We start from the raw sequence: 14,735 nt of genomic DNA, 5'->3' as shown, positions 1-14,735 counted from the left end.
ACAAAATTATAATGAGAAAATTGACATTGGTATAATCTGCTGACTCTAATGAGATTTAACCAGCCTTACATACACTTTGTGTGTGTTTAGTTCCATGTAGTTTTAGCATTTGCGCAGGTTCATGAAATCATTCTCACAGTCAGAAATACAAAATAGTTCTGTCACAAGACTCACTCATAAATCCTGTTATAGCCATCCCTACCACTTGGCTTCTCATCTCCCTAACTCCTAGAAACCACTCATCTGTTCTCCATCTCTCTAGTTTTGTCATTCAGAGAATGTTTCATGAATGGAATCATGCAATATGCAAACCTTTGATACTGGCTTTTCCCCATTCAGCATTATTTCCTAGGCATCACCCAAGCAGTATTTATCAATAGTTTATTAGGTTTTGCTACAGGGTAATATCCATGATACAGTGTACCACAGTTTGGTTAACAGGTCACACACTGAAATCCATTTGGGTTGTTTTCAGTGTTTGTCTACTATGAAGGAAGCTCCTATAAACAATTGCATTTAGTTGTTTGTGTGAACATGGTTTTCATTTTTTATGGGATAAATATCCAACAGAGAAATTACTGGCTTGAATAATAAGCACACATTTAGTTTTCTGAGTTGTCATATTTTACTTCAGAGTGGCTGTACTCTCTTATATTCTCACCAGAAATGTATGAGTAGTCCAATTTCTCTCATCTTCATCAGTATTTGGTTTTACCATTAATTTTTATTTTAGCCATTCTGATTGGTATCTCATTGTCCTTTTACTTCACATTTTCCCAGTGGCTAATAATGTTGAAAATCTTTTCAAGTCCTTATCTGCACCAACAATATACAAGAATTCCTTTTCCCCTACATCCTCAATAATATTTGTTGTTATTCGATGATGGCCATTCTTTCTGGAGTAACATGGCATCTCAATGTAGTTTTAATTTGCATTTCTCTAATGGCCAGCCATATTGAACATTTTTTATGTGTTTATTGGTCATGTGTACTTCTGAAAACTGTCCACTCATTTTAGTTGCCCATTTTTTTGATTGGTTTTTTATTTTGGAGGGTCTAATGTTTTTGAGTTCTTTATATATTCTAGATGTTAGTCCTCTGTCCAAGGGTACACAAGTATCTTAACTGACACAGATTTGGGATAGAATCTCTCAATCTGACAGATTGAATTTTAAGGGGAAACTTTCAGGTTAGTTGGCTCAGAGTATGTTGAGACTTCCAATGAATATATTAAAAGAGAAACAGGCAGGCTTGTTGTATACCCAGTAAACAAAAAAGATTAAGAGCACAAATCCAGATACAGGGAATCTGGGTTCAAATTCTGACTTTGGCAGCTCAGCCAGCTGTGTGGCCCTAGGAAATGATGCTCTATCTGAATTTCAGCTCCTTCACTGTAAAGTGCCTACAATAATACCTACCCTATAGGTTGATAGAGAGTATTAAACACAATAATCTAATAATAAAGGCATATCAAATAGGAAGCAGAATAAATGTTAGTTTCTTTTTCCCTAATCAATCCTTTGCCAAGATGAAACACTAACTCAGTTTATCAGACCATTAACTCAGATGCTTTCTTTCCAGCAGGAATTACTCTGACAGAAGGGCTGGTGTCATCAAGAGTAATTTCTGCTGAAAAGGTTCCTTTCTTAAAATTTCTCCTGTGAAGCCTAGTGTGGTGCAGAAGGATTCAGGGAGGGTTACTTCCAGCCCTGGAGAAAATTGATGTGGCGATAACCACAGTGGAAAGGTTTATATGCCTTCGATTGTTTTATTCCCACACCTTAAAAGGGGTGTGTGGGTGGAATTAATGGGCTCCAGGGAAGTTTGCTTGTAGTAACTTTTCCTCAAAATTATTTCCATGTTTTCTGTGACATTCCACCAAAAGCTAATTATATTCTGATAATCATTACAATTTCCTGAATATAATTGATAGCCCACTATCTTAAGAATATACCATTTTTTGGAAAAATAGGAACAAAATCTTTGTAAATAGGGAGGACTGGAGAGGTTGAAGGGAGGGCTGGGCAAGGGTGAAAAATAAGAACCAAGAGAGACTATGTAAAGGTGCAAATTTCCAATGATGAATGTCATTATATTGTATACCTAAAATCTACCAATGATTAGAATGAACAATAGATAATGTAAAATAGGAAGAAAAGGTCCAAAGGGGTAGGGGTAGTGGAAGGGGCAGGAGAAAGGAAAAAAGGGAAAGGAAAAATTCTGAGAAATGGAAAAAATGGAAATAAAGTCTTTGTAAATAGGGAAGGGTGGAGGGGGTGAAGGGAGGGCTAGGAATGGGGAAAAAATAAGAACCAAGATGCAACATGTAAAGGTACAAGTTCCCAATGAGAAATGTAATTGTGTTGTATACCTAAAATGTACCAATAAAAGAATTTTTTAAAAAAAGAATATACCATTTTTGCCATATAAAAACAAAAACAGGAGCTGGCATTAACAGGGCATTCTTTATTCTTGGCATAGCAATACAGGCTATTATGAAGGTATTCAACTTTTATAATAAATAAATAAAAGTCATATATACTTAAATAGTCATTAATATAATTGCATATTTCTATTAATAATAAAGGTCAAACTGGTAAAATTTAACTGGACAATCTGACACCAAAAACTTTTAAAATGCATTAGCACTGATTGAGAAGCTTTATTCTAGAAATTTAAAGAAAAAGAATTTGTGCCATGATTTTTCAAAAAAAATTTTGCAGGAGGAAAACAATCTAAGCATTCAAGTTTAGAAGATTTAGTTAAGTTTTTAATGTCTATCCATTGGAATATTATACAACCATTGGAAATGAAATTATAGAAAAATATTTATTGACATGAAAATATATATACATGATATATTGTTTGGCTTTGAGGGGTAATAAACTGTATACATACAGCTTTATAGCTTTTGTTAAAATAAATAATTTATTTTTTAAAGTTCAATAGCTATAAACCTAAATAAATATGAGCACTGTTTCTTTCTAAAAAATTTTTTCTTCTTTGATTCTGTGTATTTTCTGTGGTCAGCATGAATAATTATGTAGTAAAGGAAAATAATTTTTTAAAACTCAAAAGAAGAATGAGCAAAGCACCCCTAAGCTAAATAGCAGATAGATCCCCTCATTGTTTTATAAATTCTGGGCTGTGGCTTCTCACATTTCTCGCTAAATCTGATTTAAGAACATGACGTTTGAGAAATTGAAGACAAACTGCGAGGATAAGAAAATCTTATGATTGTTCTCTCAGGAACAATGATCAAATCCCTGTTTAAATGTTTTGCATGATTTTCTTCTTTCTACCCAGCTCATCTTACCATTCCCCATTAACAGATAAAAAACTGGTGGGTTCTGATTCAAGGTGTGGAGGCCTTGTTAGTCAGGGATGCCCAGTCCTCTGTCCCGAGGCTGGGGGAAATTTCAGGCAACGTTTCTGCCTGTGCTTAGTTGGTTCTTTGTAGTTCCAGGTAAGTTTTCTTCAATAGGAAAGAAGATGATTGGTGCCCACGATGGGATACAGCTTCTGGCTGTCACCTCAAAGTGGTCAGAGGCTCAAGCATGTCTATTGCACTGACCTGGACTAAAATTTATTTATGATGTTATTAATAATTATTACTGTCATTTTTTATTGACCCTGTGCTATGTACCACATACTCTGTCAAGCATTTGTCATATATTATGTCATTTAAACTCTCAAGAAGATTAAATTCATCATCATATAGACACAGGAACAATTTTCCCAAGATTATATAGATAGTAAAGGATAAAATCAAGTTGGGAAACTAGTTTTACCTGGATTTTACATGACGTCTTTTAACTATTTAAATAGGATGTGTATAATTCACTTTGAGGAGCAAGTTAAGTCAGCTATTATCAGATGTTCCTGGACCAGAGTAAAAGTGATTCCAAGACAACGCTAAACCACTTCACAACTATATTGGTGATTGTGCTACACAGCCATGCCCTTGGCTGTGGTGACAAGGACAGCCAAGACATAATCAAGGGCCCTGTGTGCTCAGCTCCACAATGACTTGCTTGTCACTTAACCTTTGCAAACCTCAGTACCCAGAGTAGAAAATGAGCTTTATAATACTTGTCCTAAATGCCTCATTTGTGAGTATCAAATGAGACAATGTATGTGTAAGCACCTTTAAAAGTACAGAGGGCAAGAAAATATGATTATCCCGGCATACAAATTACTTCTGCCCTCAACACCCAAAAGCAATGTAACTTTTGTATAGCATTTTGTAAAAGACTAAATGAAGGGTTCTAAAAATACAGAGAAACTTTAATGTAAAAAAGTCCCATGTGTAATGTTTCCCTAGGTTTATCATTAATAAGTCCTGAGGAAAAGCCATAGATTCACTGTTCCCTTCTCCTACCCAATGCTTTTGATTTAATGTTTCTTCTCTAAGTGTATGAACTTTTGAACAACAGGAATTTTTGCCATAGAATTTAAGACTCTACTGTGACTTGGTGTTAGAAAATCTCCTTAAATCATTTCGGTTTCTACTCCCTGGGAACAATTTAGGGCTTTGGAGGTGAGTCGGTACACATTCTGTTTTAACTTAAGATGATAGTTGGCTCAATTATTTAAAAATATTATAACAGTGGTTAGGAGTATGAGGACTAATTTTTTTAAAAATTGCCTTAGGGCCGGGGATTTAGCTCAGTGGTTTTGCCGCCTGCTGCGCAAGCTCAAGAACCTAAGTTCAATCCCTGATACTAAAAAAAAAAAAAAAAAAACCTCAAAAAAAAAATTGTTGTCTTGGGGTTGAAGGAATAAAGGCAATTTTCTTGACCATTTTTAAAATTACCTTTTTATAAGTTGTAAAATCGATACAGGTCCATGTCTAAAATTTAAATGGTATATATTAAAGTGAAAAGCAAAAATACTCACTCTACTCACATTCCCACTTCCCACTGGCAAAAAACTGTTGGCAATTTCCTATATACATTTTAAATTTTTATGATTATATAAGCAAATATATATACATACACATCTATTTTTAATATAAAAATTGATACTATAGACTTCTCTGAAAAATAATGCTTTTCTCCTAGAAGTATGTTTGCATAGTTTTTCATATCCATGTATATAAACCTAATGACTTTAAGCTCTGTTCTGCCATATTCCATTGCAGGAATATGCCATAAATTATTTAAATATGTTTCCCTGGATGGGTATTTAGTTGTTAACATATTTTAATATCATTAACAATACTACAGATACATCTCTTTCTTCAATTTTGTGAGTAAACCTGTAGAAAATTCTTAAGATGTAAAATTGATAGGTCAAGATAGATATGTACATAAAATGTTGATGGATAAGCAAACGTCATTTCAAGGTAGCTGTGCTAATTTGCTCTTGCCCCTCCATTGGTATGTGAGAGCCTCACTTTGCCAATAATGAGTACAGACTGTACAAGAAATTGCTAAACCGAGATGTGTAATAACAGTGATTTAGTGGGCACTGAATTAAAACAAAGAGGCCTTAGATAGCAAGAAACTGCAAATGCCTATCCTTGGGTGTATTTTTAATCACCAGGCCTTTCATTCTAACAAATAATGTTGAAGAGAATGAAAGTTCATAAAGATGGAAGTAAGAGTATTGGAGTGCTTTCTGTGTGCCAGGCACCTTTGTACATGCTTTACATCCGTTAAGTCACCTATTCTTCCCAACAGCACTATAGGCAAGATCTTGTTATTATTTCAATTTCATAGATGACAAAACCAAAGCACAGGAAATTTAAATAAACCTCTCAAGGTTACCTAGCTAATTAGTGATAGAACTCAGATTCGAACCTAGGAAGTTTGGGTCCAGAGTCAGGTGATTTTAACTACTGATCCATTCTGCTCCTGTGCTCCTAATAATGTGCTAATGACATTTGTCAAAAACCTGCACTTTGCCAAGAGCAACACACAAACCACCCTATCCTCACATCAATACAAATCATAGTCCTATTTCACAGAAATATTAAAGTGGCTTTCCAAAATGACAGAGAGAGGATTTGTACCTAGGTACGTTCAACTCCAAAGCTTGTATGTATTCTACTATACAATACTTCTTTGTAGGAACTAAATGTATAACATCCATTTTATGGAAAAGAAAATAAAGACTTCAGAATGAGATGTGTAAGGAGGCTAAGCAGGGCTCATTCCTGTCAGTTAACAGCTTTCTAAGGGACTACATGAAATAATATTCTCCCTTCATCAGAGTTCTCTTCAAATAGAATATTCATGTACACTTAAACATATGGGTGTGGTCATATAGTAGCCTGTATGGCAATTTACTTTCTCCCATAAAGTGTAAGCTCAAATTGTTCAAAGTAGACCAAAATTGAAGCCAGAATTAAAGTTTCTTAATTTCAAACATCAACAAAGTCCATTTGAAAATAGTAACATAGGTGAAGATGAATAGGTGGACTCCCACTCTGTAAAGATATATTTTGCTGCATACACTAACAACACGTCTTTAATCTCAGAAAGAAAATCATTATGTCCATAATATATGGGTTTAGTGCTGGGTCTTAAATTTAAAATTTTATTTCTTTACTATAGAATAGTAAGAGGAAGAAGAGCTTCAGAGAAGAGCCCCCTGGGTAAGAAAGCCCCATCAACTGCTGCATCTGCTCCCACCCAATGTGCCCTGCTCAGCAGCTAAGATCTTGGGCCTAGGTTCAAATCCATTTTGGTATTCACTCATTGTCTGGCCCTGGACAAGCCACTGAGCCTCTCTATCCATATTTCCAGACCTGTGCAGATCTCTACCATGAAGTCTGAGGAAGAAGTAAAAAATCACCTATATCCACATAGATCTCCTCCCTTCATGTTTTGGTGTCTTATTCTTTTTTTTGCAAAAAGGGGAAACATACAGTCCTATATCTAAGTCTGGAATGGAGTAAAAATGTCTACTCATAACTAATGAAACCTCCACATTCTATGGTTCTATGAAATGTTTAAATCCTGTATATGTGTGTTAGGCAACCCTAGTTATGAATTGGATATTAAATCTATGTTATCACTGTCACAAGTCAGTATATATGGTTATTTAGTGGTCTTTAGAGGTTAATTTGATTCATCTATTAAAGTTTTTCTTTCTTTTTTGTTGGTGCTGGGGATTGAACCTAGTGCCCCACAAACATGCTAGCCAAGCTCTTCACCACTGAGCTACACTCCCAGCTGTATAAGTTATCCTTCTTGTACACTATTGATGTGAATATAATATTACTATAAGTGTTTTTCTGCACTGTAAAAAAAAAGATGACAGACTGGAAGAATATGCAAATTTGACCATTATGTTGTTCAGTTTTAAGGGCATTAAATATTTGCTTTAAGCTCTTCACATTTCATTTCAAACCTTTATAAAACTGAGTAGTTGTGCCTGTACCTAAAGTTTATTCAGAATCAAGGATTTGCCATTATTTTTCTTTTATTGAAAATTAGGCTTTCAATTATGTCACAATCCAATATTATATGAATCTTCAGTTGAAAATATACTTAGTCTTTTTTTAATTCATGCTAATTGCTTGCATCATTTTGTTAGTCAAACAATAGGAGGAAGCAGTTTCAGATTTCCTCCCTGAGAAGGTACCTGCAGCTCATGATGACAGTGTTGTCTCTTTTATCTACCCCAGAAACACCACCTTCAATTAGGTAGGCCAGTTCTGCTAACCTCTGCCAGTCAAGATCAGATCTATACGAAGACAAGAAAACTTCTGAAGAAATAAGTGATAGTAATAATAATAATTCACTCAAACTGTCTGTCAGAAATTGTATGGAACCAAAAGAAGACCTTTTCACAGCTGAATTTAGAAAACAGAAACTAAATTTTATCAGAATTTTTGGTGTCTGTACATATAATTTTTGTTTTCTATGCATCAATCTTTTATTTAAGAGACTCTAGTCAAAAATCTGTAAATGACAGTAAGTTTAAAACCAGATAAAAATTGAGGAGTCACACAAGAAGTACCTGAGGTGAACAAAAATATGATTTATATGACATTCACTTGGGGAAATAAGTAGAATGTTTCTGTAGGCATCTCTTGGACTCTTGTCATCTTCTCTTAATAAAAGCCTTCTGTCCATTTCTGCTTCCCAAACATCTGCTTCCCATCATCCACTTTTAAGTCTTCTTTGAGTATTGTCTTTCCTTTACCTCTTCCTTCCATCAATTATAAAATCTTATTCACCCTTATTCCATACCTTTTCACATTTTTTCCATTCTTTACATCCCCAGTTCAAGATTCCATTTCTTCTCACCTGTAATGACAAAGTAGCCTTCTAAGAGGTCTGTCTGCCTCCTAACTGCCATCCATTGAGTGAAGCCTCCACACCATGGGCACCTCTGTCCTCACACAGACCATTTTGATCATGTCACTTGTCAGCTCAAAATTCTTCAGAGAAAAAGTTTAACTACATGGCTATGATTCATTGATGATCTCCAATTTACTTTTCCAGGAATATTTCCCATCAACCTTCTATATATTCTACAAACTTTAGTCAAAGTAGTCCATTCCCTCTAATAACACCAAAATCACCTAATTCTGTTTCTGTAGCTCTGTAAATTTCTACCCACCCTGCAACCTCAGTATTAAAAATGACCTATTCTATTCATAAAAATAAACACTTCTGATATTCCTAACTTTATCATTGAAATTGCTCCAGCCTTGGATCCAGATAGTACACACAATCAGATCTTGATTGACTTTTACATACAATAGAAAGAAGCTTGGAATTCATTCTTTAAGCTATAGGGACCCAATAAAGAATATTAAATATTGAAATTACAAACCAGAGTTACATTTAATACAGATAATGTTGCAGCAGTGAAGAGACCAAATTGAATGGCAGCAAAGAAACCAAAGATGGAAAAATTTATTGATAAGTTATTGTTTCTAAGAAAGAAAAGACTAAAGAAGGAGTCCATTTTGGGCAGAGGATAAGGAGCTAAATTCTCAATGTTTTGGGGACTAGGGTGAGATAGACAAGGCACAAAGAATGCAAAATTTAAGGAGGCTGTCATTCTGAGTTGCTCAGTCTGCTGATGTATGACCCAAAGAATAAATGTGTCCTAAAATTGTAGGTGCCTAGCTTTCCTTGCCCTAAATTTTTAGGGTGGATTGTAGAGATACTACCTTGGCAACCAAAGAGGTATACCTCTCAGCTCTTCCTTCAAAGAAGAACTTTACAGTTAACTGACAGCAATAGAGAATTCAGGATACACCTCAACTTTTGAGCCAGAGATATACTCCTCCTAGAAACCGCCAGCTAGTGATCGAGCATGACAGAGGCAGTAGACCTAGCCATTTATGCTCAAGGTGGAAACCCTTGAATAGGCAACCTTCTCTGTGGTGGTCACCATTGAGCTGAATGAGACTGAAAAAATCTGAAAGTTTTCCCTGCTCTATTTGCTTCCTCCCTCTTTTACCTTTACTCTCTTAGAAGGCACTTGTTTCCAGGAAACAAAATAATGCACCCTGTAAACAACTAGCTGGACCAGTCTAGATCTGGAGGTAGAGATGAAGCAATAAGCTAAATTGATTTTTTGTGTGTGTGTAGTGGTTGGAAGATGGGGCTCTAGAATCCAATTCGTAATCCCATCTCCTCCAATTATACAACACTGGACAAATTTTATTACTTCTCAGAATGTTTCTCTTATCTGCAGAATGAGAATATTTATACTAAGTGAGAACTATATGAGATAAGGAACATAAAGTATTTAGTGCAGTGCCTGGTCCAAGGTAGCCCACAATAAATGCTCAAGAAACATCAATTAAAACTATTATACACCTTTTTGAAATGCTGTTTTCCAGAGTTATGTGGTATAGCGAAATAGAACAAGTATTCACTTTCTCAAAGAATTTTCCACTATATCTAAAACTAACAAAGATTAATTTAAAACATTTAAGACCTAACTCTGTAATTGTTTTTCAATTTCATTTCCTGTTATTTCTGATATGATCCCTATTCTCCAAATAATGTCATCACCTTCTTGTCTCCTGCCATGATTTGTTTCTTCCCATCTTTCTCATCCACTAAAAATGTCATTTCCTCTCTTTTCTACCAATTCCTTCTAATAATCTCTTTCATAACTTGGTTGAAGACTTACTTCCTCTAGAGAGTCTTCCCTGACCAGCCCAACTATAACTGTTCCTGTCTACTGGAAAACCACACAGATTGTGACATTATGAAACCAGCAGAACAACAACAACAACAACAACAACAACAACAACATGAGTCTCAAATCAAGCTGAAGGTGTTCGTGCCTCTCTAAACAGTTGTTAGTGGCAAAAGAGCAAGAAAAACTCCTTTCCTTTAGAGAGGACTTCCTCTGCTCCTCCTACACTTTTGTCTGAAGCTCAGGAGACAGCTTGGCAATTGATGCTTAATAAATAAATGTGGTGCTCACTTAAAGATGACTATTTTCCATTGTGGATGTACACCTATACATTATATTCTCAATTCCTCATTCTATACATGAGCCATAAAAATGAAATGTGTGGTAAGACAATCTCAGTCATAAAATAGGGAACCTGTTGTTTGGGGGAAGTGCTTTATAACCATTTTGGGAATATGAACAAAATAAGCTCATTTTACAAAATAAATACCAGGTCTATAATACATCAAAGCTCCAGTGGGAAATCATAATTAGGGACAGATGGCAAATGTGACATCCTTTATTTTCATTATTTAGTACATATGATATTTCCTATAAAATAGCACTGGATGTTTTCCTGATACCCTACAATACCATGCAAGCTCAGAAAAATATAACTTCTTTTTATGCCTATGAACAGTCTTCAAACAAAACAGCCAACTTAAAAAGTAAGGTGAAAGTGTTTTGTAATGTGGTTACATGCAAGGAACTCTTTTATATATCTTAATACTTTAGATATGCATTAATGCACATGGAAATACATACAAAAATGTGCTACTAAATCTTCAGTCTTCCTATACATTCAGTTTGAAATCTTTAACAAGATACATGTTTTCAAAGGCCAGAATTCTACATTGTACAGGACAAAATCTTAGATGTATTAATAATATTAGAAAGAAATACTACCCAAAATAAAATTCAGTTATGCACAGAGCAATATATGAGTATAACATTAATAATCATAAAGGTTTTTAATGGCCCCTATTATAATATGCTCTTTTAAGGAACCATGTCTACATGTAGAAATGTATTTTTACTGTATTACTTTTAGTAATTATGAATTGCATAGTTGATTAAAATCAGCATTAAAAGTTATGTGATTTTTGGAAGTATACATAACCCTATATAAGTACACACCTCTCTATAAATGATAAAAAGGAAGATAGTTTTCACACTGACTTTCAAGAGTATTTATTTTTATTATTGTAACTTAGTAAACTATCTTACTGAAGTTTATAAATGTCCCTAACTCAAAATAAATTAAAATCAATTATATGTTTATAATCAATATCAGGAAGCAAAATAATGATTAGCCAATATAAAATAATTAGCCTATTTAATTCCTCTTTTTAAATATAAAAAGGAGCTACAAGATGGCATTAATATTAACCTAATATGCTCCACTGAACAGGTTAATATTTAAGATGCTTCCATTTTTCAATTCATTGTGCATTAGGAAACCCACTTGTCAAATCTATTTTATTTAATTTTTTAGAAAACTGCTAGTTCAATCTACTTTTTTTTGTGAATTCTTATTCACTACCTTATTTTCTCATCTTTACAACAGTGAATAAATATTGATCTCAAGAAGCAAGAGCACAATGCAAAGTGAAAGAATTATAGTATTAGAATATGAAGACAAGAAAGCAAGTTCCTGTTACAAAAATGAGAAATACTCAACCCAACTGGTTTTTAACCATACAGCACTTATGATCATAATTATCTCACCAGTACAATTAGAAATACACATTCACATTTTTCAAACTAAGTCTTAAATAAAGTAGTGCAAGCATCTTTCTAGTTTAAGAATTTGACATAGCAATTAAGTCTGAACCTTAAATCATTCATCTCTATAACTAGAAAAGCAAGTCCCCAGGATGTAAATTTCATCCAATAAGACAAGGGATGATGAATGTATTATTAATTGGTAAGCAAATTCTTAATTTTAGAATCTAGTACCCAACATTGGCAAATAGATAATGTGATTTATGAGCTAGCACTCTCATGCTGCTTTACTAGAGTTCAATAAACACATGCACATCCTAAATGTACAGTGTGAATGTTATTCCCACAATCCAGAAAACATAGTGGGATTCAGCCACAGCAAATCCACCCCACTTACTTATCATTTGAGCACTAATATTTAGAATACCTAAAATGCCTGCTGAACACTGTGGCTCAATACCCCCCTGGGGTTACTTCGAAGCAAAACCACATTTCTTCCCTGCAGTAATTACGGAGTTTTAAGAAAGCGGGTAACATGGGGTAGAAATTCTTATGCTGCAACAAGGTAACTCTTCTTCAAAATTTAAAAAAACCAACACCCTCTACACACACACACACACACACATACACACACACACACACACACACACACCACAATCACCTGTCCTTTAAGAAAGGAGAGTTATTAAATATGTATCTAAAGCATGGCATTTGCATAGGTTTGAAAAATGTGTTTTTCCTCTACTTGCTGCTGATGTGTAAGATGTTTACAGATCTGATTAGAAAACCTGGTTTTAAATAAAAAGTATTGCTTACAATGAGATTACAATGTGAAATCTGCCTGCACAGACATATGTGTACATAAATAACACATATTTCCATACACACACCTACATTAACAAGGACATATGCACACACTCACCTAGACCAATAATTAAGCCCACACTGTTCTATAAGCCTCCTTTGATATCCTTTCGCATCCATGTTATTCAAAAGACAGATTTTTAAAAAATAATAAGCAGCTGCTTATAATGAACACCAAAGTGGCATGTTTAGAGAAGCAAATACATTACCAGACGCATTTTGAAGTTTCTGGAACACCTGCAGGTAAAAGGAGACTGTAAATCAGAAGCTGGCACACGGTATTCCTCAGAATCACAGAGCTAGATGTGACTGTGGGGGAATGCGAGGCGAGTGTGAGGCTGGAAACCTTTGAGTTGAGCTCACTCTAGGCATCAGAAAGCCTCAAAGAGGGGAAAGAAAAAGGCAGCGGAAAGACAGCTAGATGAGAAACTTCTGGCACCTCTCCAGCTCAGGAATGAATTCTCTGTAATTTGGAGACGTATAGTGATGGAAATGAAGAGAAAGTTGGATTTACAGATGAATTTGCTCAGCCATGCAGAAATAGGCAGGTAACAGTCCTGAGCTCATTTTAAAACAGTCATTTAGAAGCAAGCCTGAATCAAAACATTAACAGAAATCTTTTTCTGAAAAAAATAAAAAGGCTACTCCAGCCAGCTTTCCCAGATGCCTTTACAAACTTCAAATGGATCATTCCATCAGCTATTTGTTGAACATTTTATTAATCCCAGGGCAGAAGTAAACTGGAAAATCTAATTCCTTTTATGTAGAAAACTGGATTTATTGCTTCTTTTTATAATGCACTTTAGACATATAAATATATAGATTTACTTACAGAGTTCTCATTTCTTGAATAAAACCACTACTGTTTGGTCCAGATAAAATGGTAAAAGGCTTGAAACCAGCTTTTTAAGGAAATGGAGAGAAAAATGTCTTAATACTCAAAAGCTGAGCTGAGTACCAATATTTAAATGTACAGTTTGAAGCAAAGAGAGTATAAAGGAAGAGCCCTCAGCCATTAAGTGGCACATAAGAGATAGGGTTATATACAACCATTGAGCAGGCAGGTGGCTCAAGCCTATAAATACATACATAATTAAGGATGGGGGGAAAGCATTAGCAAATTAAGTTCTTGGAGACAATAGCTGTGATATTGTTTAGGCTTACAAATAGGCTAATAATTAATTTCTGGGGAGCACATGTGAACTTCACCTTGTCTGAAGAACTCTTAAACCTCACAAGAGAGTGGAGTAGTCAGGCATTGCACACCGGTAATCTATATTCAAGTGTAATGAGAAGAATGATATTACCATGAAGGATGTTGTCATATTTCATTGTGCCTGTGTGCCTTAACTACTCATCCAACCTTGCAAATGGTCATTTGCCTGGATGCAATAGCAAATGTGCTATCGATGGGAGGGAGGAAGTGGGAGGCTGATCTTATTTGTTTTACTACAGGTATACCTTGGGGAGGCTTGGGGATATAAAAGCCTGGGCTGAGTGTGGGAGTAATTCTTTCCAAGGCCACACTTATCTGTAATAAATTCAAAGTGGAATTAATGATGACCAATTAAGCTATTTATTATTTTAACTCCTGAGGTCAAGGGCAGCACAGTATTTATGTTTACTGTTACGGAGTCGAGGGCCAGATGGCTCAAATAGGCCAGGCTCACCTTTAAGCATGCTCAGTGAGACATATTGACTGAGTCAACTCTAGTCCTCCTCACATTCCAGTGCTTGCTCCTTTTTGTCCAGAATTTTTATCTCATAACTATTTGTTTTACCCATTCTGTGGTGTGTAATGACACAAAGTGTGTAAATAACACAATGACACTTAGGAGACCCTCTTTTGCAGAGTTTACCACTGTTTGTAGTACCGCAACAGATTCAGTGTGGGAGAATCAGAATTTCTTGTACTCATGCTCACTGACATCCCTTCATCCATCTTGGATTCCTTCTTGGTGGTGGTATGAGGCAGCAGAGTTTGCACG

The 14,735-nt window shown here is 35.1% G+C and overlaps 1 protein-coding gene across 1 annotated transcript in view; it reads right to left on the bottom strand.

The window, feature by feature from the left end:
* Nucleotides 1–13,129, bottom strand: part of Schip1 (schwannomin interacting protein 1) — an 809,964-nt gene extending 796,835 nt beyond the window's left edge. Inside the window, exon 1 of the mRNA XM_004834522.4 lies at nucleotides 12,957–13,129. Coding sequence (XP_004834579.2) covers nucleotides 12,957–12,965 — 9 coding nt within the window. The 5' untranslated portion in view covers nucleotides 12,966–13,129. The remainder of the gene's footprint in view (nucleotides 1–12,956) is intronic.
* Nucleotides 13,130–14,735: the final 1,606 nt, after the last annotated feature.

The sequence above is a fragment of the Heterocephalus glaber genome, unplaced genomic scaffold (genome assembly GCF_053883595.1).
Source record: "Heterocephalus glaber isolate CG9 unplaced genomic scaffold, H.glaber_assembly_v1.0 deba00001504, whole genome shotgun sequence".
Lineage (NCBI taxonomy): Eukaryota > Metazoa > Chordata > Mammalia > Rodentia > Bathyergidae > Heterocephalus > Heterocephalus glaber.
This window is presented reverse-complemented; position numbering and strand designations above follow the sequence as displayed.